Source organism: Salvelinus alpinus, chromosome 28 (genome assembly GCF_045679555.1).
Source record: "Salvelinus alpinus chromosome 28, SLU_Salpinus.1, whole genome shotgun sequence".
Taxonomy (NCBI): domain Eukaryota; kingdom Metazoa; phylum Chordata; class Actinopteri; order Salmoniformes; family Salmonidae; genus Salvelinus; species Salvelinus alpinus.
This window is the reverse complement of record NC_092113.1, coordinates 8,812,212-8,837,395: the sequence shown is the minus strand read 5'-3', so window position 1 is coordinate 8,837,395 and position 25,184 is coordinate 8,812,212. Positions and strand designations below refer to the sequence as shown.

Sequence of the window (25,184 nt, the reverse complement as noted above, 5' to 3'; positions counted from 1 at the left end):
GGGTCTGAATACTTTCTGATGGCACAGTAAGACTAACTGATTAGATTAGAGAGTTTAATAGTCACATGTACAGGGTTGCAGATGTAATTACAGGGTACAGTGAAATTCTTGAGCTCCGAATCTCCTAAAATTGACACTCCTCTACAGGATATACCACCAATGACAGTGGAACAGTTAAATGGATAACATGCCATTACAGTGTTAAGAACACTGTTAACGTAAATTGGCATGGTTTGCATTTTTTTTTTAATGTTCTGAACCAATCACATTGAGATCACTTCTTAACACTACCCTTTCCACCGGAGCAATCTCAACCATTACATTGTTTATGCATTGTTTCGTCGTGCTTCAATTTGACAATCATTTCAATAATTTTATGCGCACCAAAAGTTTCATTCAGGGTAGCATTCTGTGCCAGCGTGAGAGAGTGTGCCATTCATAAAGCATGAGTATGGTCATGGTACGGCTCCATTTGTTTACTGCAGATTTATAATACATCCACTGTGCATTATAGCGTACAGGTAACTGCCAAAATAATGGAAACACATGAGTAAATGAGGGATACAAAGTATATTGAAAGCAAGTGCTTCAATGAAGCAAGTGCTTCAAAAGAGTTAATTAAGCAATTAACCTCCCATCATGCTTAGGGTCATGTATAAAAATGCCCAGTTGCCCATTATTTTGGCTTCCATGGCTAGACTAGATCTCGGTGACTTTGAAAGAGGGGTCTTAAAGGGGTTTTAACGGGGTCTTAAAGGGAGCGTACGTCTGTGTGTCTCAGTCACCAGATCTCAACCCAATTGAACACTTATGGGAGATTCTGGAGTGGCAAATGAGAAAGCATTTTACACCACAAAACACCAAATTATGGTCTTTCTCATGGATGAATGGTGTCGCATCCCTCCAATAGAGGTCCAGACACTTGTAGAATCTATGTCAAGGTACATTGAAGCTGTTCTGGCTCGTGGTGGCCCAACGCCCCCATTAAGACAGTCTATGTTGGTGTTTCCTTTTACCTTGGCAGTTACCTGTGTATGCCATTTAGCAGACTTCATTACATTCATATAGCCTGTTACATGACTTTTTGTATATCAAGCCCTGAACCTGCTGCTACTTTCTGGATTTCATCATATAATCTTTGAAGTTTGTAGCACAGTGTCAATCAAATATGCAGGGACTGTGAGGTGGCAGGTGGATAAGAGATGGGAAGAGGTCTACAATCTGTAGGTATCAGTGGCTTGTGTGTGTGTGTGGGGGGGGGGTTTATTGTGTGAGAGGGAAATAAGACACATCGGTTGATCTTATTCCACCAAGTGTGGTTGGTGTAGAGGGGTGGGGTGGTGGTGGGGGGTTAAGGGGTGGTAGGGGTTATCGGGTGGAGAAGTAATGTACATACATAAACCCTCCTACTCACCCCGTGTGGTAAGCGATCATTCAATTAATTCCTGTGTTTCAGAAAACTGCAAAAACGTTAAGCAGGGATGAGTGAGAAGACGGACAAACAGACAGACATGAGAAAGGGGATAGAGGGAATCTGGTATAGTACTGTAAGGACAGATGCAACACACAACAACCACATAAACAACCCCCCCCCTCCTCCCCTATCCCTCCCACTAAAGCAGTGTCCCATCATCCTGGTCCTGTGGACTCAAAGGGGAGCACATTTTTGTTTTTGCCCTAACACTACACAGCTGATTCGAATGATCAACTCATCATCTTTGACGATTTGAATCAGGTGTGTAAGGCAAAAAACAAAATGTGCGCCCCTTTGGCTCCCCAGGACCAGGATGAAGAAACACTGCCCTACAAAAACCTCACTATCCCATTATCTGTCCTCTTTCCATTCGCCCATCTCCAATTGTCTCTGTTCCCCTGCACCTTCCCTCCTCCATCCACATAGCAGCATCTCACCTGTAGGCTAGAGTTGGCTGAGGGCGGGGTCATGAGGTTCTGCTCTAATAGCGGGTTGATGGGGGTGGTGTCGGGAAGATGAGTGGCGCGCCAGTAGATCTCTAGGTATTCAGCCAAGTGCTCACACGCATCCTCCAATTGGTTCTCATCCAAAATGACATCAAACATCTCCTATGAAGGAACAGTAGGAGGGAGATTAATTTCAGACAGTTGGTGGAATTGTAATAGTAGCTGTGAATAGTACTGTATGATGGGGTGTCCACGTACAGGGGGGCATTGAGACAGTTTGTCCCCGGCCATCATCTGCACGTTCAGGTGTTTGCTCTGAGACTTCCCCCGGGACTTGATCAGCCTCTGGAGCACCTGAGAGAGAGAGGGGAGGAGAGACAGAAAAGGGGGAGGAGAGAGAGAGAAAAAGGGGGGGAGAGAGAGAGAAAAAGGGGAGGCGAGAGATAACAAGGGGAGGAGAGAGAGAAAAAGGGGAGGGGAGAGAGAAAAAGGAGAGGAGAGACAGAAAAAGGGGAGGAGAGAGATAACAAGGGGAGGAGAGAGATAACAAGGGGAGGAGAGAGAGAAAAAGGAGAGGAGAGACAGAAAAAGGGGAGGAGAGAGATAACAAGGGGAGGAGAGACAGAAAAAGGGGAGGGGAGACAGAAAAAGGGGAGGAGAGAGAGAAAAAGGGGGGGGAGTGAGCAAGAGAGTGAGCGAGGGAAAGAGAGAAGGAAAGAGACAGGGAGAGAGGGTAGCTTTATAAAGAAGGCTTTATAAAGGCTTCATAAAGAAGAGAAATTCAAACGATGAAAAGACATCTTCATATAAGTCCACTCACACTACATCTGCAGGACATGTACGAAGTGAGGTTGTCTAGCTATGTACCTTTGGCGAGGACACTTTGACGTAGACGATGATAGGGGCCAGGGAAGTCTTGGCTAGCTGGGCTGGGTGGTTGATGGTGTCTGCATCCAGAACCACCAGCTGGAGGGTTTTGGCCAGCTCAAATATCCTCTCTATCTCACTCTGGACCTCGGCTGTAGGGGAGAGAGATACATAACATTACAGTACCTGACCTAGAGATCAATCCATGAACTTTGGACGCTTACCCACTTAATAGTGTTTACATGAACAAATGTGTATGTTAAAGGGAATGTGTGTGTGTGTGTGCGTGCATGTGTGTGTCACAGGAGGTTGGTGGCACCTTATTTGGGGAGGACGGGCCCATGGTAATGGCTGGAGCGGAATGAGTGGAATGGTATCAAATATATCAAACACATGGTTTGATGCCGTTCCATTCACTCCAGTCCAGCCATTATTATGAGCCGTCCTCCCCTCAGCAGACTCCACTCGTGTGTGTGTGTGTGTGTGTGTGTGTGTACTCACCCAGGCTAGAGCGAGCATTGGATCTCTCCATGATGGGCCTCTTGTTGAGCACAGATCTCTTGGCAAGAGAAAGGTCTGCCGTAACGCGTGTGATGGAGATTCTGCAGGTGTCAGAAACAAAACAGGATAAACACACAATAAATAACACTCACTACAAATACACTGCTAATACACACTACAGACAAAAGATCACAGTGATGAATGCAATGGAGGTTCAGAAAGAGATCAAACAGAGGGCGAGCAATCAAAAGAACACCTGTGTCATAGATGTACATAAAAGAGAGAGGTAGCCTAGCGGTTAAGAGCATTGGGCCAGTAACCGAAAGGTCGTCGGTTCAAATTCCAATCCGATAAGGTGAACAATCTGTCTGTGCCCTTGAGCAAGGCACTTAACCCTAATTGCTCCTGTAAGTCGCTCCGGATAAGAGCGTCTGCTGAATGACGCAAATGTAAATAAACAACTAGCTACTTTAATGTGCAGCTGACAATCAATCAGGATGCCTGTATATACAGTACTAACCGTCCGTCGAACCTGTGTTTCAGGAAGTCAAACAGAGCTTTCTGCATCATATCTGTCACCTGAGAGAGGGTAGAGAAAGACAAAGAGATCTTGGATACATATCATTGTCAATCAAACTATCTCAGCATCAGTGAAAGAAACGTAAAACTGTACCACCATACTTCTAAGCCCCCAGCATCAAAATGCACACTTGGCAAGACAATAAACAAGTGTGTGAGAAATCCTATTGCCTAAAGAAGCATACACTGAGTGTACAAAACATTAAGAGCACCTTCCTAATATTGAGTTGCACCCAACCCTTCGTTTGCCTTCAGAACAGCCTCAATTCGTCGGGGCATGGTGTCTAAAGCGTTCCACAGGGATGCTGGCCCATGTTGACTCCAATGTTTCCACAGTTGTGTCGAGTTTGTTGGTAGTGGATCTCTACTCCGAATAGCTCATTCCATCTCATCCCACAGATGCTCAATTAGATTGAGATCTGGTGACAGGGCAGGCCACTGCAGTAAGCTGAATTCACTGTCATGTTCATGGAACCATTCCTGGACAATCCTAGCCTTGTGGCATGGGGCATTATCCTGCTGAAAAAAATCAATTAGCAGATGGATACACTGCTGCCATGAAGGGATGCACCTGATTGGCGATGATGTTCAGATATCCTGTGGCTTTCAAACGTTGCTCCACTTTTATCAAGGTGCCCAATATGTGCCATGAAAACACACCCCACGCCATCACACCACCACCACCAATGTTGACACACGACATGATGGATGCATGTACTCGTGGTTTTCTCCATACCCTAGTCCTCCCATCAGCGTGAAACAGCAGGAACCGGGGATTCATCAGACCAGGCAATGTTTTTCCAATTCTACAGTGTCCAGTGTTTTTGTTCTTTAGCCCACTACAACCGCAGTTTCTTGTTTTTTTGCTCAAAGAAGTGGGAACTCTGTAAGGTCGTCGGCTGCCAAAGCCCATTCGTGTCTGGGTACAATGAGTTGTGCATTCTTTTATGGATCTTTGGGCACCAATGTTGTAATGGACTGTCAGTTGACTAACTGTAGCCCGTCTGTTGCTCTGCACAATTCGTGTCAGCCTCCTTTGTCGTCTTTTATCAATGACCCGTTTTCAACCACTGGCCTGCCGTTGGCTGGATGTCCTTTGGGTGGTGGACCATTCTTGATACACACGGGAAACTGTTGAGCGTGAAGAACCCTGCAGCGTAGTTCATGACTCAAACCGGTGCGCCCGGCACCTACTACAATACCCCGTTCAAAGGCACTTCAGTCTTTTGTCTTGCCCATTCACCCTCTGAATGGCACACATACACAATCCATGTCTCAATTGTCTCAAGGGTTAAAAAAAATCCTCCTTTAACCCGTCTCCTCCCCTTCATCTACACTGATGGAAGTGGATTTAACAGGTGACATCAATAAGGGATCATATCTTTCCCCTGGATGCACCTGGCCAGTCTATGTCATGGAAAGAGCAGGTGTACTAATGTTTTGTACACTCAGTGTACTTTGAAATTCATTGAAACTGAACCCCAGATGAAAGAAGCATCTAAAAATAGATCATTGAATTAGCCATGCTTGGTGTTCATTCCACTGTCTGAATGGGATGTTAATATTCAGCTGTGGAGCCGAGAGAGAAATGTGAATCACTATCACTAGATGGAGCAGACAAGAGGCGGTTCTTGACTGGTTCCTCCAAAGTAGAAGGACCAAAGGTTGACCAAAGGTTGCCTTCCCCTAGTAGAAACATTGTTCTTGACCTTACTAGAACGGAGAGAGAGCGAGAGACACTTACCTCATACCCCTTCAGTGACGGCCCCACTAAGACCACCGGCCGCATCGACGGGACCACGTCATATGGAGGAATGTGTTCCTGTGTGAACCAAGAGAGAAAGAGACCAAGAGAAAGACAGCGAGCGTGTCAATCAAAGTTCCTGTCGGTTTCACCTTTTAAAACAGGTTCATGTTTTTTTAATAGAGAAGACGACATAAAAACGTACCTGCTTTTGCTTCGGTTTGTCTTTTGAAAACGAGAACAGTACAATCAGTGACATAAGATATTATATCAGTGAGTGAGAAGAAAAATCAAGGTTGAATTTATAAGACATTATTCGATTCCTGAGAAAAAGGTCAGAGGGTGTAATGCTTATACTCACCACCAGATGGCGGCGTTGTCCTCCAGCTCCCAGACACCATGTCACCCAGACTGGAGGAAGAGTTCCCCCCTCTTTTCCTGCACAACAGACATTTCAGAACAAAGGTGACTGGTTACAGCACCGGTCATAGTTGGGGTTTGAGGTTACTGTTATGGTTATGGTTATTGTGTTAAGGGTTAATTATAAAGAAGCCCAGTTCAATGTTAGTTGGAGGATACGTTACAGTATGAAATTAGGCCCCGATATTCCCTTAATGTCCCAAATTCTTACAAACATCAGGACATGTTGGTTCACCTTTGCTCGTGTTTGAGTCTCATAGCCTCCAGGCGTAAAGGGCTGGGGATGAAGGTAATGTCCGCCCCCTCCTTCACCAGACGACCAATCCACCAATCATTGTTGTACTTCTGTTACAACAACACAACTCAACATTACACCATGGGCACTGCTTGATCCAGGTCATTATTGTAGCTACTTCTGGAAATACAATGAACAATATGTCTCAATATCACCTAACACAGCACGATACAAATCGGATAATAGCTAACACAATGAACATAATTACGTGGGACGACCGTGTGGATGCGTTCCACAGCTGCTGTTGTTTCCATGGGGAACAGAGGGGAGAGGGGTGAGAAGAGTGAGTATTGTCCTCCCTCGACAGTTCCTCACCTCCTTAATGTGCAGGAAGTCTTTGGCTTCGAAGTTGATTGCAGCTCCTTGAACGGGACAGTCCTCATCCAGAGCCCCACAGAAAGCCACGTTGGTCTTCACCGCAAACGCTACAGGTTTAGACTGCAGGGGCAGAAAACAAACAACATTTCAGTTAGTGTTACCAATAGTGTGTGTGTGCGTCCGTGCGTGCGTTCATCTGTGTGTGTGTGTGTGTGTGTGTGTGTGTGTGTGTGTGTGTGTGTGTGTGTGTGTGTGTGTGTGTGTGTGTGTGTGTGTGTGTGTGTGTGTGTGTGTGTGTGTGTGTGTGTGTGTGTGTGGACGTGTGTGGACGTGTGTGTGTGTGTGTGTGTGTGTGTGTGTTTCATAACAAAACACACCTTAGCTCTGTCGAGCTGGAGCTGGGCCTGGCGCTCGGCTTCACGCCGATACGCCTCGCGGTCCTCCTCTGCTGACAGGTCGGAATCCGACGGCCTACTGGTGTACGAATCAGCCGACCCCTGGAGAGGGAGAGGGTACTTAAAAACACATTTCCCTGCACCTGTCTGGTGTATGTGACAATACAACATATTTTTACATTTACTTGTATTGGTTGTGAGACAAATATAGAGGTGGTGGTGGTTGATTTCAGGACAGGGGTCTGAGGTGAGGTAAGAGCCTGAAGAACAGTACACAGAGGCAGCCTCTCTCTTTCACACACACAGGTATGCACACGCCTGCACTCCCAGATTCACTCACGCACACACACACGCACACGCACACGCACACGCACACGCACACACGCACACTGAAACCTATTCTTCTGTTGTGTCATACTGGAGGCAATATACACACACTCTAACACATCATATTTTCTCTTTCTTTGAGATTACTCTCTTCATCATCATCCACTTTGTCTCCTGCTTCCTCTCCCCCACACTAGCTCTCTGCTTGGTACACCAAATATAGCACAAAGGATATGGTGGCCTCCTCTCTCTTCTGCCCCCCTCATCCCCCAACAATGCAGTGCAGCACACGCACATCCCTTATCCTCCCTGCATATCCTCTATGGACTTCTGCTTGTTAGTAAAACATACCGTCTATACATCTCGTTAATAATTGAGTGGCCTAATACGAGGACACGCCCCGGGATCCAGTCTGCGGAACACAATGGCATTGTGAGAGAAGTGGATGAAGACAATGACTTCATAGCGTCGATAAACAAACGCCTTGCTGGCATTAAGACGCATTATTCGGTCAGAGTAGCTAATGGTCCTGCACAGGTGCTGTCTAGTAGGCTATTTATCAAATGATGTCAAACGATTCACCGGATTAATGCGGGAAACCACAAGGCTGTAAGAGTTATTAAAACTATCAACCACGATAGGGATACATGGGCAAAATGAAAATCCTTTGCCAAATACAAGAAAAGGGAGAGAAAAAAAAGATAATATTTGTACTTCTCAACAGAGCGGAGAGAGACAGAAGTGTTGTGCTTGGTGCAGTCTGGGCGGAGCACAGTATATCTCTGCTCCCCTATATTTGGCTCCTCTGAAGAAACTCAGCCCTGATTCTGTCAACACTACAGCGAACAAAGCCGGGCGGACAGGGGAACAGAGTTCGAGCAGAGAGAGAAAGGGGTGGATAGAGAGATAGAGAGATAGAGAGGGGGGGGGGGGGGGGGCCTGAGGGGAGGAGAGAAAACACTCCGGGCTTTATGAACCTCCCTGTGCTGATGTACACTTCTATTACCTACACCTCTATTCATCTGACCAGCCTCAGCACTCGTAACAACAGTATGACGCCATCTTGAATGTTCCTACCTGCATCATACTATATACATAATGTTGAGACAGCACAATACAGTCATTTGAATACGACGACAGGGGGAGCCTTGAATGTATAAGCACACACAGAATGCTCTATCACTAGGTTTCTAAGGTATAACTGAATCAGATTTTCAGCACAAACATTCTTCAAGCCAACACTGCACCAAGTGGTCTGTGCCTTGGAGAGCGAGAGCGAGAGAGGGGGGTGGGGGGGGGTGGGGGGGGGGATAGAGTTAGAGGCATATATTAAAGGAGAAAGACACAGAGATGAGCAATGGAAAGGGGAAAAGAGAGAGACGCATTCAAAGATAAGCCTAAAGGAGATGTGCAGAAAGAGCTGGATGGAGGGATGGAGGGAGGGATGGAGGGAGGGAGGGAGGGAGGGAGGGAGGGAGGGAGGGAGGGAGGGAGGGAGGGAGGGAGGGAGGGAGGGAGGGAGGGAGGGAGGGAGGGAGGGAGAAAGAAAGAAAGGGTTTATATAATGAGATACGCATAGGTGATCTCAGGATTTAGATTAGACAATAAAATTGTGTGAAGGAGGGGAGGGACAGAGTGATGGTGGGAGGAGGAGGAGATTGTGAGACAGACAGACAGACAGACAGACAGACAGACAGACAGACAGACAGACAGACAGACAGACAGACAGACAGACAGACAGACAGACAGAAGCTGTCCACACCTGACTGATTAAGAAAGCAGCACTGGATGCTGACACAGACGTGAAACTGTATTCCTGCGCTCTGTAGCAGCGCTGTATTCAATGTGAACATACTGTACTTAACCGAACACACGAACGCACACACACATGCACTCAAACACAGACACACACACAGCCATGTTTACTAGCCGTACATGGCTGGAGTGGGAAAAGAGCTGGGTCTAAGTGCTTCTTAATGACGTTAGCGTGCTGAGAGAGTCGCCTGGGTTGCCATGCCCAGTTATTATTAAAGTGTAGAGATCAGCTCTGAGAGAGTCTCCTGGGCTGCCATGATGCCCAGTCATTATTAAAGTGTAGAGATCAGCTCTAAAAGAGAGTCTCCACACACACACACACACACACACACACACACACACACACACACACACACACACACACACACACACACACACACACACACACACACACACACACACACACACACACACACACACACACACACACACACACACACACACACACACACACACACACACACACACACACACACACACACACATCTCTTTCATATTCATTCATCTGGAACAGTGGTTCCCAAACTTTTTATAGTCCCGTACCCCTTCAAACATTCAACCTCTAGCTGCGTACCCCCTCTAGCACCAGGGTCAGCACACTCTCAAATTTTGTTTTTTGTCATCATTGTAAGCCTGCCACACACACACTATACGATACATTTATTAAACATAAGAATGAGTGTGAGTTTTTGTTGCAATTTCGATGAGGCTCTCTTGTTCAGATATCGGTAAGTGGACTGGAGGCAGGACATGGAAGGGATAACGAATCCCATTGTTTGTGTCTTCCATTTTGGGAAAGTACTTGCGTATTTGCGCACCCAGCTCACTCAGGTGCTTCGCTATTTCCCATTTGACATTGTCCGTAAGCTTGATTTGCACACAAAAAAATCATACAATGATGGAAAGACCTGTGTGTTGTCCTTGTTAATGCAGACAGAGAAGAGCTCCAACTTCTTAATCATAGCCTCAATTTTGTCTCGCACATTGAATATAGTTGCGGAGAGTCCCTGTAATCCTAGATTCAGATCATTCAGGTGAGAAAAAACATCACACAGATAGGCCAGTCATGTGAGAAACTCGTCATCATGCAAGCGGTCAGACAAGTGAAACTTTAAGCTCGTCTCTCAAAAAAACATGTCAATACTTTGCCCCTTGATAACCAGTGCACTTCTGTATGTTGTAAAAGCGTTACATGGTCGCTGCCCATATCATTGCATAGTGCAGAAAATACACGAGAGTTCACGGGCCTTGCTTTAACAAAGTTAACCATTTTCACTGTAGTGTCCAAAATGTCTTTCAAGCTGTCAGGGATTCCCTTGGTAGCAAGAGCCTCTCGGTGGATGCTGCAGTGTAACCAAGTGGCGTCGGGAGCAACTATGCACACGCGTTACCACTCCACTATGTCTCCCTGTCATGGCTTTTGTGCCATCAGTACAGATACCAACACATCTTGACCACCAAAGTCCATTTGATGTCACAAAGCTGTCAAGTACTTAAAAAATATCCTCTCCTGTTGTCCTGGTTTCCAGTGGTTTGCAGAAGAGGATGTCTTCCTTACTTGACTCCACATAAACATAACAGACATATACCAGGAGCTGTGCCAGGCCCACCACGTCGGTTGACTCATCCAGCTGTAACGCATATAATTCACTGGCTTGTATGCGAAGCAGAAATTATTTCAAAAACATCTCCTGACATGTCACTGATGCGTCGTGAAACAGTGTTGTTTGATGAGGGCATTGTCTGTATAGTTTTTGACATTTCCCCCAGCATTGTTCCAGCCATATCCGCGGCAGCAGGAAGAACTAAGTCCTCCACAATAGTATGGGGCCTGCCTGTCCTAGCCACTGCTTTTATACATGGGGCCTGCCTGTCCTAGCCACTCGGTAGCTCACCATATAAGACGCTTCTAGACCCTTTTTATTGATGGTATCTGTTGCTTTTATACATGTCTTACAACTCGAATGTCATCTTTCTTCTCGCTCCAAAAACCCCTGTGGCTTATTTTTCAAATTGGCATGTTTTGTTTCTAAATGTCTGCGCAAGAGTGAAGGTTTCATCGAGTTGTGAACTTTGGCACATTTAACACTCCAAATCCAAATAAGTGAACCCCAAATCAATGTAGTTCTCATCATTTTTGCGTCTCTTCGATGGTCCAACGTCCCTGTCTGTTGTTCGGTGCTTTCCCGGGTAAGGGGGCAGTAGCTCTTCGGCTGCATCAAATTCACAACTGTCAGTGTCCATGCTAGCTGGGCTAACAACAAATGTAGAATTTTCTGATGCTAGCATTGGATATGCTTGTGGAAACAGAACAACTTCTGTCGTCGACAGGTGCAGGTGTAGTACTGCTGGTAGTAGCAGTTCTACCAGTAGAGCTGTTATGTGTCTTTATGGGCCTTACTTTTTTTTAACCATTTATCCATTTCCGAGCAAACGGAATGAGCAGCAGCTATGTTTGGCTACATATGTACCGTTAGTGGAATTCCTGTGAGCGAGTAACGGTTAATGTGACTTTATGTTAGGCTACCTGTATTTGACGTTGTGTTGTTATTTCACTGAACACTAGATGGTTTCATTTTATTTTTGGCAGTGAAACGAGGACACTCAGGCAAGAAGAAAAACTCACCCAAATGTATAGCCCCGTTGGAAAATATAAATGGTCTGTTTTTTAATGTGAATCACATTTTTATTTGGTGTACCCCTGACGGCATTGCTTACCCCAGTTTGGGAATACCTGATCTGGAAGAATTCAGAGAATGTGACAAATAAACTCAAAACGGGGAAATGTTTACTGGTTGCTCAGGTGGTAAAGGGGAAGTCAGATGTGTGGAATAAATTTGACTAGTTGTGGAAGATACTGGAGCTCAAGAAAAAGAAGGTAAGGAGCAAGTGCTGCGTGCATATTGTGTGCCAAACAGGTGCCGTTAGATTACAATATAATTTCTCTGACCGTTTGGAACAATGTAATACCAGAGAGTCTGTTGTAACATAAAATAAAATAAAATGTAAAGCCTAAAACCAGTCGCATTCATTTACTCCTGATTATTATTTGACCATGCTGGTCATTTATGAACATTTGAACATCTTGGCCATGTTCTGTTATAATCTCCACCCGGCACAGCCAGAAGAGGACTGGCCACCCCTCATAGCCTGGTTCCTCTCTAGGTTTCTTCCTAGGTTTTGGCCTTTTTAGGGAGTTTTTCCTAGCCGCCGTGCTTCTACACCTGCATTGCTTGCTGTTTGGGGTTTTAGGCTGGGTTTCTGTACAGCACTTTGAGATATTAGCTGATGTACGAAGGGCTATATAAAATAAACTTGATTTGATTCATTCATGAATGCAATTTCCAACATGGAATGGTTTATCTATTGTTTATGCTAATTATTCAAGGGTCGCTTTGTTATTTTATTTTAAAACTAAAATGCTTGAATGCATGTCAAATCATGAACGACGGGTATGCTGTGTGACGATATTAATAAATGAATGATTGATTGATACAGTACTGTAGTCTTTATACGTTTTGAAATACAGGCCTAAGTAAGCTCCGCTATTAAGATTAAACAGGATGTGCTCTTCGGCCTACAGCTCGATGGCGGTTATACAAGGTTGCTATACTAAGCCTACTAATGATAATGACATCACTTATTATTATAATAATGATCATAACAATAATAGTGATAATAACAATAATGATATCAAGAAAAAGGAGGGTCATTATTTTTTATAAATAGTCTATGCTTTTTATGACAATTTGGAACCGTGTAAATAACACTACATAGATTATAAATAATACCAGAGAGGCTGTTCTAAAGGAAAAAAGTGTAAAGCATTTATTACAGTATAGCAAAGATCAAAACCAACCGAATGTGTTTATGTTGTGGTTGCATGAGGCTTGGTTCTCACGGAATCAGTAGGCTATTAAACAACCACTCAAACAGGCAGAAGCAGGATCTGTCTTATTTCTGGAGATATACAGTGCCTTTCGGAAAGTATTCAGACCCCTTGAAATGTTCCACTATTTGTTAAGTTACAGCCCTATTCTAAAATTGATTTCAAAAATATGTTCCTCAGCAATCTACACACAATACCCCGTAATGACAAAGAAAACAGGTTTTTAGACATTTTTGCTCATTTATAAAAAATAATAAGAAACAGAAATACCTTATTTACATAAGTATTCAGACCCTTTGCTATGAGACTTGAAATTGAACTTTTTCCATTGATCATCCTTGAGATGTCACGTCTGGAGGAAACCTGGCACCATCCCTACAGTGAAGCATGGCGGTGGCAGCATCATGCTGTGGGGATGCTTTTCAGCGGCATGGACTGGGAGACAAGTCAGGATCGAGGCAAAGATGAACGGAGCAAAGTACAGAGAGATCCTTTTTGAAAACCTGCTCCAGAGCACTCAGGACCTCAGACTGGGGCGAAGGTTCACCTTCCAACAGGACAACGACCCTAAGCGCACAGGCAAGACAATGCAGGAGTGGCTTCGGGACAAGTCTCTGAATGTCCTTGAGTGGCTTGAAGCCGATCAAACATCTCTGGAGAAATCTGAAAATAGCTGTGCTGTAACGCTCCCCATCCAACCTGACAGAGCTTGAGAGGATCTGCAGAAAGGAATGGGAGAAACTCCCCAAATACAGGTGTGCCAAGTTTGTAGCGTCCTAACCAAGAAGACTCAAGGCTGTAATCGCTGCCAAAGGTGCTTCAACAAAGTACTGAGTAAAGGGTCTGAATATTTATGTCAATGTGATATTTCCGTTTGCTTTGTCATTATGGGGTATTGTGTGTAGATTGATGAGGGAAAATAACAATTGAATCCATTTTAGAATAAGGCTGTAACGTAACAAAATGTGGACAAAGTCAAGGGGTCTGAATACTTTCTGAATGCACTGTAAAGCCAGGCACATTTAACATTTAGGTTATTGATTATAGACCTAATTAAGTTTGGGTTTCCTCTCCTCACTTTTCTTAGACAATTAAGGAAAGTGCTGTTTTCTCGTCTCCTAACTCCGCTGCTGCCTCTACCACATTGTTCTCAACACAAATATGCTGGTTAACTTTGCTATTATGCAAATAGCAACATGGTCTAGGAAAAGACGCCAATTCAACAGCGCACTGATGTGTTTCAGAACCACGGACAGCGACCGCTACCCAACATGGGAGAAATCGCATCTGTTATAAAATAATATTATTTGTATTAGTGTTGCACCATTGTTCCTACATAATATAGCCATATACAATTTCAGTAGCACATCTTAGAGTGGACTGTTCCATCCCCACGGCCTCCACAATGGATCAGTCCATTCAGACAGGCACCAATCACACAGGTGTACGCCATTATATTTGTTTCTTTTTTTGCTACTGCTCTACTAAAGAAATCTCGGTCGACCAACAGCCTATCGACCAAACAATTGACCAGTCGACTAAATGCGGTCAACCCTACATCATACACACGCACACATATGCAGGCACACACACACACACCATCATGACAGATGATGACTGGCTCCAATATTCCAAGCACAACGCCGGAAGGTGTAAATGCAAACCGGGTACGTTACTTTAGTTGTAAAACAGGTGGTTAAGTAAAGGCAAGTTGCTCCATTAACAGTCAACGAGGCGTACATGCACTCATAGATCACAGACCACAGCCCCAGCAATCACTACCAATGAAGATCTGATCTGAAATAGGCAACTCATAGGAAGCATCATTTTAATGAATGTGGTACTTGGATTTAATGGGAAGAATGAAGAGGAAGAATAAGAAGTAAAAGAGAGAAACAGAGAAGAGAGGGAAACAGAACGACTAGGGGGCTTCACAGAGAAATAGAGATGTGAAGGGAATGAAAGAGAGAAGAGGATGGCGAGAGATGTGAAGGAGGGGGAGAGAGAAGAACATTGAAGATATAAAGAGCAGGGGAGATGAGGAGGAGAACGGCTGACAGGAACAGAGGACATGGAGAGACAATGAGGAGAGGAGGGGAAGAGACAGAGAGAGGAAGAGATGGTGATGGCTCCTGAGGGAGTCTGTGTACTTACTCAGTGTGGTGATAGAGCCAGCCTGTCCTTCCTCTAGGCTACATGCTGTGTGCGGTCATACTGGACTGTGCTCCTTCCCCGAACCAGGGAGGACATGCACTGGAATATACTCCTATGACACCCTCTCCTCCTCCTCCTTCTACCTCTCTTTCTCTCTCTCTCTCTCTCTCTCTCTCTCTCTCTCTCTCTCTCTCTCTCTCTCTCTCTCTCTCTCCCTCACACCAATCACATACGCACAGACCTTCTGCTAAGAGCTAAAGTACGTCACTTGATCAAATCCACCTTCCTCTTTCTCTCTCATCGCTCTCTCTCTCTCTCTCTCTCTCTCTCTCTCTCTCTCTCTCTCTCTCTCTCTCTCTCTCTCTCTCTCTCTCTCTCCCTCTCTTGCCTTCGATCCCTTCCTGTCTTCTCAGTCCTGTAGTCAGAGGAAAACCTGATCATGTCTCATCATTTAACTTCACAGCATTATAAACAAGATTTCTACCACAGCTATGTTCATGAGGCTGTTGTTAGTGTATATTACCACTATTAGGTTGTGTATATTTCACATAGTGTACATTGTACTTGTGGAAACACATACCAACAGTATATTGTATTCTACTGTCTGCAGTAATGAGTCATACTGCTCCGCTATGGGTGGAACCCCTATCCATCCCTATTACAAGGGAAACATATTTAAACAAAGAAAGTACAAAGTACCTGTCTTGTTTAAGGCATTTTCCGTTCTTTTGGTCGCCCTTTCCTGCAGTCAATGACCAAAAGCGCCCTCTTTGGCCTCATGGGTGGAATGTTATTCATATTTTTCATAATTTCATCCTTACTAAAGATTATTTTTAAAAACCTGATGAAGATCTGGTGTTTCTATGACAAGTTCTGTTATATTTCAGTCTTCTGTGATGTATATAAAGTGTAATGTGGGAATGTAAACTCTAAATGGAATACATTTCAACTCTATATGTGACATGGTACAGGTGTCTTCTTTTTTAAAAACCCATAACTATGTGTGTGAGGTGTATACTTTTGCTTCAAAGTAGATTTGTTTAAGACTACCCAGACACACTTTGTGTGACCCTGATTTAGCCCGCTGAGGTAAAGGCTTAATCATTTGTAATATTATGGTATTATCAAGTGCTAATAAGTAGCAACAACAACCGAGCAATCCACCAAATACAGAGACACTCATGCACACACACACACACACACACACACACACACACACGCACACGCACACGCACACGCACACGCACACGCACACACACACACACACACACACACACACACACACACACACACACACACACACACACACACACACACGCACACAGACAAAACACAAAACTCCAATGAAATGAGAGGGAACAATACAACTGTATTTGTATAGATGTAAGGTGCGAAGCTGGTGAGATATAGACGGTTAAACACACCGCCCCACCCTGGACCTGGAAAAGAGTCCAATTCATATTGAAGACCCTGTGATATTCTCAGGATTACGGAGGTTTTCACTGAGCCACTAATCGGTATAACTAATGTCCCCTCCTAAATATAACATCTGTTTCAGCCATTTCTCCTCCCTCCCTCCTACCCTGGCTCGCACCAACGCTTCTGACAACTAGCTACACTGCTCACTCTTTCTTCATACTTATTTCCTTATACTGTTCTCGGTGCATGTTTCAGTTATGCCTTTTTTGACAGATATTCCGGTGACTGATTGAGTGGATTCGTCTTTACTTCTGTGCACAAAGAAAGAAGGTAAAAAAAAAGAGAAAGAAACACGAGGCCCAAACCAGAGAGGATAAAGGGGTGTCATATGGATTGAAAACCTGTGTGAAAACCCAGAGGCCTTAAGAAGAACAAAATCTTAACCAAGCACCCAGTGTACCAGCGCTCGGACACATTAGCCTCTCCCTGTTAACTGTCTGGTACACATACACATTATTCCATTTGCCGAGGGGTGTAAGGATCCACCCCTGGCTTTTGGCATTCCCTCTGCTCCCATAATCATGGAGATGAAGAGGCCTCTGACTCACAGCGTTGTTGTCAGTCTTGGACTCATGCAGTGTAACCTGATTGAAGCTCTTTGATTTCTCCACATAGAGCTTCTACAGGGGCTCAGAGGTCCCCTCTACTGGGCCAGACGCTACACTGCAGCCGCCTGGATGGTTACTGCACTGACACGCTTACCAAGTCCAATTCATCTGCAGATACAGAGCATGGAGAACCAGGCTATGAAACATACATCAAGCATACAGAATGAAAAAACACTTCCTGAATTCACTGCAGGACATTATTAGGGGGAAAGAGACCCAAAAAGGTTCTGTTTGGCGTGGTGACAAATCTAAATCCAAGGGCAGTGTTATCTTAACCTAATTTCTCTCTCCCTTTTTCTCACCAGCTATTGAGATTCTCTTAAATAACATCAAATCTGCACCCCTGCCGCTTGCGCTTGCTTGACCTGAAAGCATTAATTAAAAACTGAGGCTGGTTTGGGATTTTCATGCAACAAACTGCTGCTACAAATCCAATACTGCCCTCTATTGGACATGTTAAGAATTACATTCAAATGTTTTACCAGTAAAAACTAATTAAACCACAGGAGGTTGGTGGCACCTTAATCGGGGAGGAGGGCTCATCGTAATGGCTGGAACGGAATCAATGGAATGGTTTCCATGTGTTTGATACCGTTCCATTCACTCCCTTCCAGGCGTTATTATGAGCCGTCCTCCCCTCAGCAGCCTCCTGTGAATTAAACCAAATAAAAAGCCTCCTAATAAAGACATCACAGTGATTGGTTACTAGAAGATTGAGAATAAAACAAAGGCAATGGTCACTTTCAAAAACCTTGTAGTATTTCGACACCCTTTCGTTTCGTTAGCGCTTGTGGAATGTGGTATGACAGTGTTGAATTGACACAAGGTCCTTGGTTATGCCAGTCACACTGCACACTGACCATGGCAACAGGAGCTAGTGAAGAACTCTAAAGTTACCTGTCTTTTGATGAAGCTGGAGGTGGTGTCTGAGGACGTGCTGCCATCCGAACGTTTGAACCGACTTTTCCTCTTAGGCAACTTCCTGGGCAGCTGTTGCAGAGGAGAGAGGGATGAGAAAGGAAAGAAAGAGAGAAATACTTATGTATTTCTATAGATAGAGACCAGAACAAGTCGAGTGCATTCTCAAATCTTCAAATAGCTCAATTTCTCAAATCCTATTACATGGTGTGATAGATCAATGTCTAAAACAAACTGTTCTTCTGGCTGGATATACAGTATGGGTCGTTCCACCAATTCGGTGCATCTTAAGAGGTTCGATTTAAAAAAAAGACTATATTAAGTGCCTATTAAGTGTCAAATGAAGTAATAGGGATGACAATGTCTTCCCCTTGTGACAGGGAAGCTTGTTGTGTGCAACAGGAAGTTGCAATTGTTATGCTTCGACCCGGTCAGTTTTCCACCACATTTGACTATTAGATATTCAATGTTCCTTCAGAATTATATATATATATTTTTAAGAATAGTTTCAGCATATTAAAACGAGAGTTCAGTTCACGTAACACATTTGACCTAAAAATAAGAGACTGTTTTTTTCCCCTTAAAATGAATCACTAATTACATTAAATACATTATAATCTTCAGAAATTACTTTGTCAAAGCAACAAAATAATTGGGGCTTTTCAACGATGGTGAAAACTTGGATAAACGTTGGGGATAAGTGGTTTAAAATCTTCCTACAAGTCACTGAGGATGCACAGAGGGACAGCAAGTCTTTATTCATATTAAAAATCTGAATTTCTGAAACATGTCCATGTGGACTATATTAAAGTGCATTTAATTTAATATGAGGTTTTTAAAATACAATTAAGTGAGCACAATTTCTACTTAAAATATCAAAGGGACACAAAAAGGTACTCATTTCGTGGAACGACCCATATGTAATGACTGTCTGGATAATAATACGTGTCTAGTAGTGGATGATATTTCTCAAACCATTGATTAAATGTATTTATTGGGGACAAAGGCTGACGCAGAACTGTAAATAGTCATGAACCATGCAGGGAATTGGGCACACCTTGTTCTGGACTGCCCTGTGAGTGCGAGCTTAGCATTTTATTGGTAGATAAGTTTTTTTCGGGGGGGGGGGGGGGGGGTGAAAATGGACATGCATTCACAATACAGAATATGGACAGACTGTTATACGTACAGCCAGCCCACTGTAGATCTATACGAATCCCCGACTTAATAAAGTCTCGTTGGATTGGATTTAGCTCCCACCCAACAGTTACGTTGATGCCAAAACCTGACGGTAGAGTGCCTTGGCAATTGCGTTTTAATAAAAGCGCTGAAATAAGTAGGCTACAGGTGAGCCGATCTACTCGAACATATACACCTCTCAAGAAATGCTTGATATTCACGGTTTCTTACCCGCCACAGATGAAACGTTAAAACAGTTCAATATAAAACACTTGATATCTGTTTTTGGTGGAGTATAACGCGTTGTATGCAGAGTTTAATCAGGAAATGCATTAAAATAAATAATAAAACACCATTGCACAATACATATTGAAAATCAGAAGAATAGAGGCCTGAATTGCGGTTAGAAATCAGAGTGAGTGAAGAACACACTTCAGCAATGAACATTGTAGACCTATCAATCATCTTATCTACTTTCTTTATAGCGACAATTGAATAGCCCAGATAACCGATCGAATTAAACGGATAACATAATCCTATCGTGTGGCATAGCCTTTTGCTTATTTTCATCAATCGGCAGTTTCAAAACGATATTCCACTGGCGTAGGTAGAAACTATTGCCAAGGCTGTACGCTTTCATTTCAACAACAAGTAGCAAAACGTTAACCATTTTCAAGCTCTACTTTGCTGAGTGCCATCTTAAAAGAGGAGACCTACCTGAAAATTGTGAGACTGTGAGCCTGTTTCGACACCAGGCAGTGGGTCTGCGGACGATTTGGACATTTTGACTTGCACCATCTATTTGAGAGCGCAGGGAGGCGGGATGCACACAGACATCGGTTATTGGAAAAAACGCTGATACCAACATTACATCTATGTGCAGTGGAAGAGGGAGGGTGTACCGTAGTAGAATAGTGTGAGGGTGTGGGGCGAGAGAGCTACATGGATGTATGGTAAACAAAATATATTTTCTGCATCAAGGAAGGAAAAATATATCACTATAAAAAAATATATCGAGTCAAGATGTATACTATACTAGCCGATGAGCTCTCATTTGCCCTCGATCCCTGTATATTTGCGTCGCATCCTCTCTCTCTCTCTCTCTCTCTCTCTCTCTCTCTCTCTCTTTCTTTCTCTCTCTCTCTCTCTCTCTCTCTCTCTCTCTCTCTCTCTCTCTCTCTCTCTCTCTCTCTTTCGCTCCCCCTCTTTCATTCTATGTCTCTCTCTGTGCTCGCTATGAGAGGGTCTCACAGAAGGCTGCTTAATTGGCTTAACAGCTAATCCGTGCAGAAATGAAATGATTCTGTTTTTCAAGTTGGTATTCTAAAATGTGGGTTGTTCATTTGAGCAAATGTTCTTTTTTAATAAATAACAACATAAATATTGTTTTAGTACCATTTCAATTCTGTATGCTAAATAAAAGTAAAGGATTAGTGTTTCCTACTGTATATGATTCATGGTTGAATGATGTGTTTCATAATTTGGAATACCATGTAAACTATAGTTATCTATTATAGGCCAAGTGGATACTGGGGACAGGTGTAACATATTTGAGTTTTTTTCTATTTCTGTTTGAGTTAGAGGTATTCAAATTTACCATGATAACATGAATCTATTGGTAGAATTTCGAGTAGGCCCACATTAGTCGAGGTTGGTGGTAACCATACAATGGGTCAATTGTAGCACTTTCTTTAATGGTAAAAATGAAGGCGTATTGTCATCTCATCTTAAATCAATATATTGATTAATATACAATCTAAAAAATATAATATTTTCTTCAGTAGGTCATAATATTCCTATATGTTTTTTCTTCAGTAAATTGTGGAGTAACCTATGTCAAAAGCCGCAGGTAGCCTAAATAAGGCCTGCTAACGACATACTAAAGTTATCTGCGTGAATCCATTGTGCCCTGTACTACCGCACGAACATTCAGCACCATGGACAGCGCCACGATCAAACCAGAGAGGATTTCAGCACCACCGGTCGCCGGTCAGCGCCGCACCTATATTACCGCGCCCAGCCCACCTCACTGCTCGTATTAAGGATATTCAGCTCACCTGTGCTGGGGTTTGTTTTAGTCGTCTGTATATTGGTCTGCTTATCGTGGACAGATTTTGACCGGGGTAAACCCTCTCACTTTGCCTCGTGCTCTCGGGTGTGGCTCTGTGCAGGAGGAAGATTGCCATGATCTTTGATATTGCTCCCTTTCCCCTTATTTGGAATAGTTCACGTTTAGAAAATAAATGGAAGATAATGGCAGCTACTGCTTCTTTGGCATCCAATGGACTGGTGCTAAACTGTGGTCCTTGGTTAGGCTATTATGTACATTACAATACCATTTACTGGAACCATTATTAAGTCCCAGTTGAGACCAAAGTATATTTTCCAAGGCAGCCCTGCATGATAAGACCAAGCAATTACAACTACACTATGAAACAAATATAAATGACATAAAGAATGTTAATAAAAGCTTTGGCTTTTTTCTATCAACAATGACAAGCTTGGATGGAAAATGACTGAGTATAAAAGCAGATGATATTGCCATATTTTCAGTTTAAGCCTACTAGAAAGTGTGTGCCCTTAGACCTGGAGGGAAGCAAAATTCATTCCACTACCTAAGAATAGTAAAGCCCCCTTTACTGGCTGAAATAGCCGACCAATCAGACTGTCACCAACCTTTGGTAAAGTTTTGAAAAAAATGGTGTTTGACCAGATACAATGCTATTTTACAGTAAACAAATTGACAACAGACTTTCAGCATTCTTATAAGGAAGGACAGGGGATGTAAAGCCATAACACAGCACTTACACGAATGGCTGATGATTCAATGTGGCTTTTGACTTTCATAGTCTGCTGCTGTAAAAACGCATGTGTTATGGCTTTACATCCCCTGCTATGTTGTGGATAAATAGTTACCTGTCTAACAGAACACAGAGGGTGTTCTTTAATGGAAGCCTCTCCAACATAATCAAGGTAGAATCAGGAATTCCCCAGGGCAGCTGTCTAGGCCTCTTCATTTTTAAAATCTTTACTAACGACATGCCACTGGCTTTGACTAAAGTGTGTCTATGTATGTGGATGACAGAACAGTATGCATGTCAACTACAACAGTGACCGAAATGACTGAAAAACTTAACAAAGAGCTGCAGTTAGTTTCGGAATGGGTGGCAAGGAATAAGTTAGTCCTGAATATTTCAAAAAACTAAAAGCATTGTATTTGGGACAAATCATTCACTGAACCCTAAACCTCAACTAAATATTGTAATAAATAATGTGGAAATTGAGCAAGTTGAGGTGACTAAACTGCTTGGATTAACCCTGGATTGTAAACTGTCATGGTCAAAACATATTGATACAACAGTAGCTAAGATGGGGAGAAGTCTGTCCATAATAAAGCGTTGCTCTACCTTCTTAACAGCACTATCAACAAGGCAGGTCCTTCAGGCCCTAGTTTTGTCGCACCTGGACTATTGTTCAGTCGTGTGGTCAGGTGCCACAAAGAGGGACTTAGGAAAATTCAAATTGGCTCAGAACAGGGCAGCACGGCTGACCCTTGGAGGTACACAGAGAGCAAACATTAATAATATGCATGTCAATCTCTACTGGCTCAAAGTGGAGGAGAGATTGACTTCATCATTACTTGTATTTGTGAGAGGTATTGATATGTTGAAAGCACCGAGCTGCCTGTTTAAACAACTAACACACAGCTCGGACACCCATGTATACCCCACAAGACATGCCACCAGAGGTCTCTTCACTGTCCCCAAGTCCAGAACAGATTATGGTAGGTGCACAGTACTACATAGAGCCATGACTACATGGAACTATATTCCACATCTGATTTAAAAAACAGATAAAAATACACCTCATGGAACAGCGGGGACTGGGCAGCAACACAAACATAGGCACATGTATACACACACATGATAACATACGCACTATACACACACGCACACATGGATTTTGTGTTGTAGATATGTGGTAGTGGAGTAGGGGCCTGAGGGCACACACTTAGTGTGTTGTGAAATCTATTTTGAATGTTCTGTAATGTTTAAAAATTGTATAACTGCCTTCATTTTTCCGGACCCCAGGAAGAGTAGTCGCTGCTTTGGCAGCAGCTAATGGGGATCCATAATAAATACCAATACAAATAAATACAATTACACAATCAAGGCAGGAGCACAGGAAACACACACACACACACACACACACACACACACACACACACACACACACACACACACACACACACACACACACACACACACACACACACACACACACACACACACACACACACACACACACACACACACACACACACACAAACAAACACAATAATAAAAACAACCACATTCCGCACTGAAAAGATCCTCTATCAACAATCTGAATTGCCAGAAAGGCACCAATGTGTCCAACTGTAGGTTATTCTGAAGATTGTTCCATGAGTGAGGTGAGAAGAAGCTAAAAGATGTTTGAATACATCTGTGACCTGCAGCACCATCTAGCAGCAATGAGCAGAAAGTGATTCTTCTATAGCAACATCTAAAACCGAGAGAGACAGAGAGAGAGAGAGAGAGAGAGAGAGAGAGAGAGAGAGAGAGAGAGAGAGAGAGAGAGAGAGAGAGAGAGAGTTAGCTGATTTGAATTTATTTGGGTATAAACATGTATAGCAATATGTAAGTTGGATCCCCAGAGGAAAGCAGTTGAAAGTATGAATTAAAACAATTCTTTCCAAAGCGGTCCTCGATGGTAAAACAAATAACGTCTCATGAATAAAATAGAGAGAGAAAGAGAGACAGATAGATAGAGAGAGGGAAAAAGATGGGGGGAGAGAATTAGAGAGAGAGAGAGAGAGAGAGAGAGAGAGAGAGAGAGAGAGAGAGAGAGAGAGAGAGAGAGAGAGAGAGAGAGAGAGAGAGAGAGAGAGAGAGAGAGAGAGAGAGAGAGAGAGAAATAGAAAGAGAAATAGAGAGAGAGAGAGAAATAGAGAGAGAGAGAGAGAGAGAGAGAGAGAGAGAGAGAGAGAGAGAGAGAGAGAGAGAGAGAGAGAGAGAGAGAGAGAGAGAGAGAGAGAGAGAGAGAGAGAGAGAGAGAGAGAGAGAGAGAGAGAGAGAGAAATAGAGAGAGAAATAGAGAGAGAAATAGAGAGAGAGAGAGCCAGACGGGTCAGCAGTCAAATCTCAGTGATGGATACAAATCAGTGGTTGGTGACATAAGAACATCCAGGGGCAATTTCCTGAGTTTCACGCCTGTCATAATCAAACAGCCTAGCTTTCAATCACCTGATGATGAGCACTGTAGGCCACCAGGCCCTGACATGTCGGTGGTCAACAGATCACATGTGATGTGGATGTGACAGCAGGAGACAGTGGTGGTTTATTGACAGCTGGGCTATGCTTTGTATTGGCAATCAGATCTGAATGGTTTGTTTGGCAGGGAGGAAGAGGGATGCTTGGTGGATAACTTTGAATTGTCAGTCATTGAGTATTGGGAGCACTGTGCTCTCTTCATCAATGAGCAGCCATGGGATTGAATTGATCGCTGACTGATGGTAATGTAATGATGACGATCTATTCTATTCAACCCCCACTGCCCTCCAACAGACAGACAGCCAGGCAGGCACCCACACACACAGAAACACACACACACACACACATATTTTTGTTTTTTGTTTCTTGCAAAAAGCATTTTTTTACCTCGTTGTGCATTGGATGGTAGGAGTGTCATTTGTGAGAGAAAATGTGTGTAGCCTATCAGTACGTTTGCACCGTTG

The 25,184-nt window shown here is 43.5% G+C and overlaps 1 protein-coding gene across 2 annotated transcripts in view; it reads right to left on the bottom strand.

The window, feature by feature from the left end:
- cacnb3a (calcium channel, voltage-dependent, beta 3a) overlaps nt 1-20,513 on the bottom strand; it is a 29,800-nt gene extending 9,287 nt beyond the window's left edge. Inside the window, exons 1-14 of one of the 2 annotated variants that reach the window (XM_071371503.1) lie at nt 20,126-20,513; nt 18,209-18,301; nt 7,022-7,141; nt 6,642-6,764; nt 6,267-6,376; nt 5,973-6,049; nt 5,817-5,836; nt 5,612-5,689; nt 3,809-3,867; nt 3,289-3,389; nt 2,788-2,939; nt 2,179-2,274; nt 1,912-2,082; nt 1,415-1,460 (exon numbers count right to left, since the gene is read on the bottom strand). In XM_071371503.1, the coding sequence (XP_071227604.1) occupies nt 1,431-1,460; nt 1,912-2,082; nt 2,179-2,274; nt 2,788-2,939; nt 3,289-3,389; nt 3,809-3,867; nt 5,612-5,689; nt 5,817-5,836; nt 5,973-6,049; nt 6,267-6,376; nt 6,642-6,764; nt 7,022-7,141; nt 18,209-18,301; nt 20,126-20,206 (1,311 nt within the window). In that variant the 5' untranslated portion in view covers nt 20,207-20,513 and the 3' untranslated portion in view covers nt 1,415-1,430. The remainder of the gene's footprint in view (nt 1-1,414; nt 1,461-1,911; nt 2,083-2,178; nt 2,275-2,787; nt 2,940-3,288; nt 3,390-3,808; nt 3,868-5,611; nt 5,690-5,816; nt 5,837-5,972; nt 6,050-6,266; nt 6,377-6,641; nt 6,765-7,021; nt 7,142-18,208; nt 18,302-20,125) is intronic. The other variant, XM_071371502.1, reaches the window with a different exon arrangement.
- Between the last annotated feature and the right edge of the window lie 4,671 nt (nt 20,514-25,184).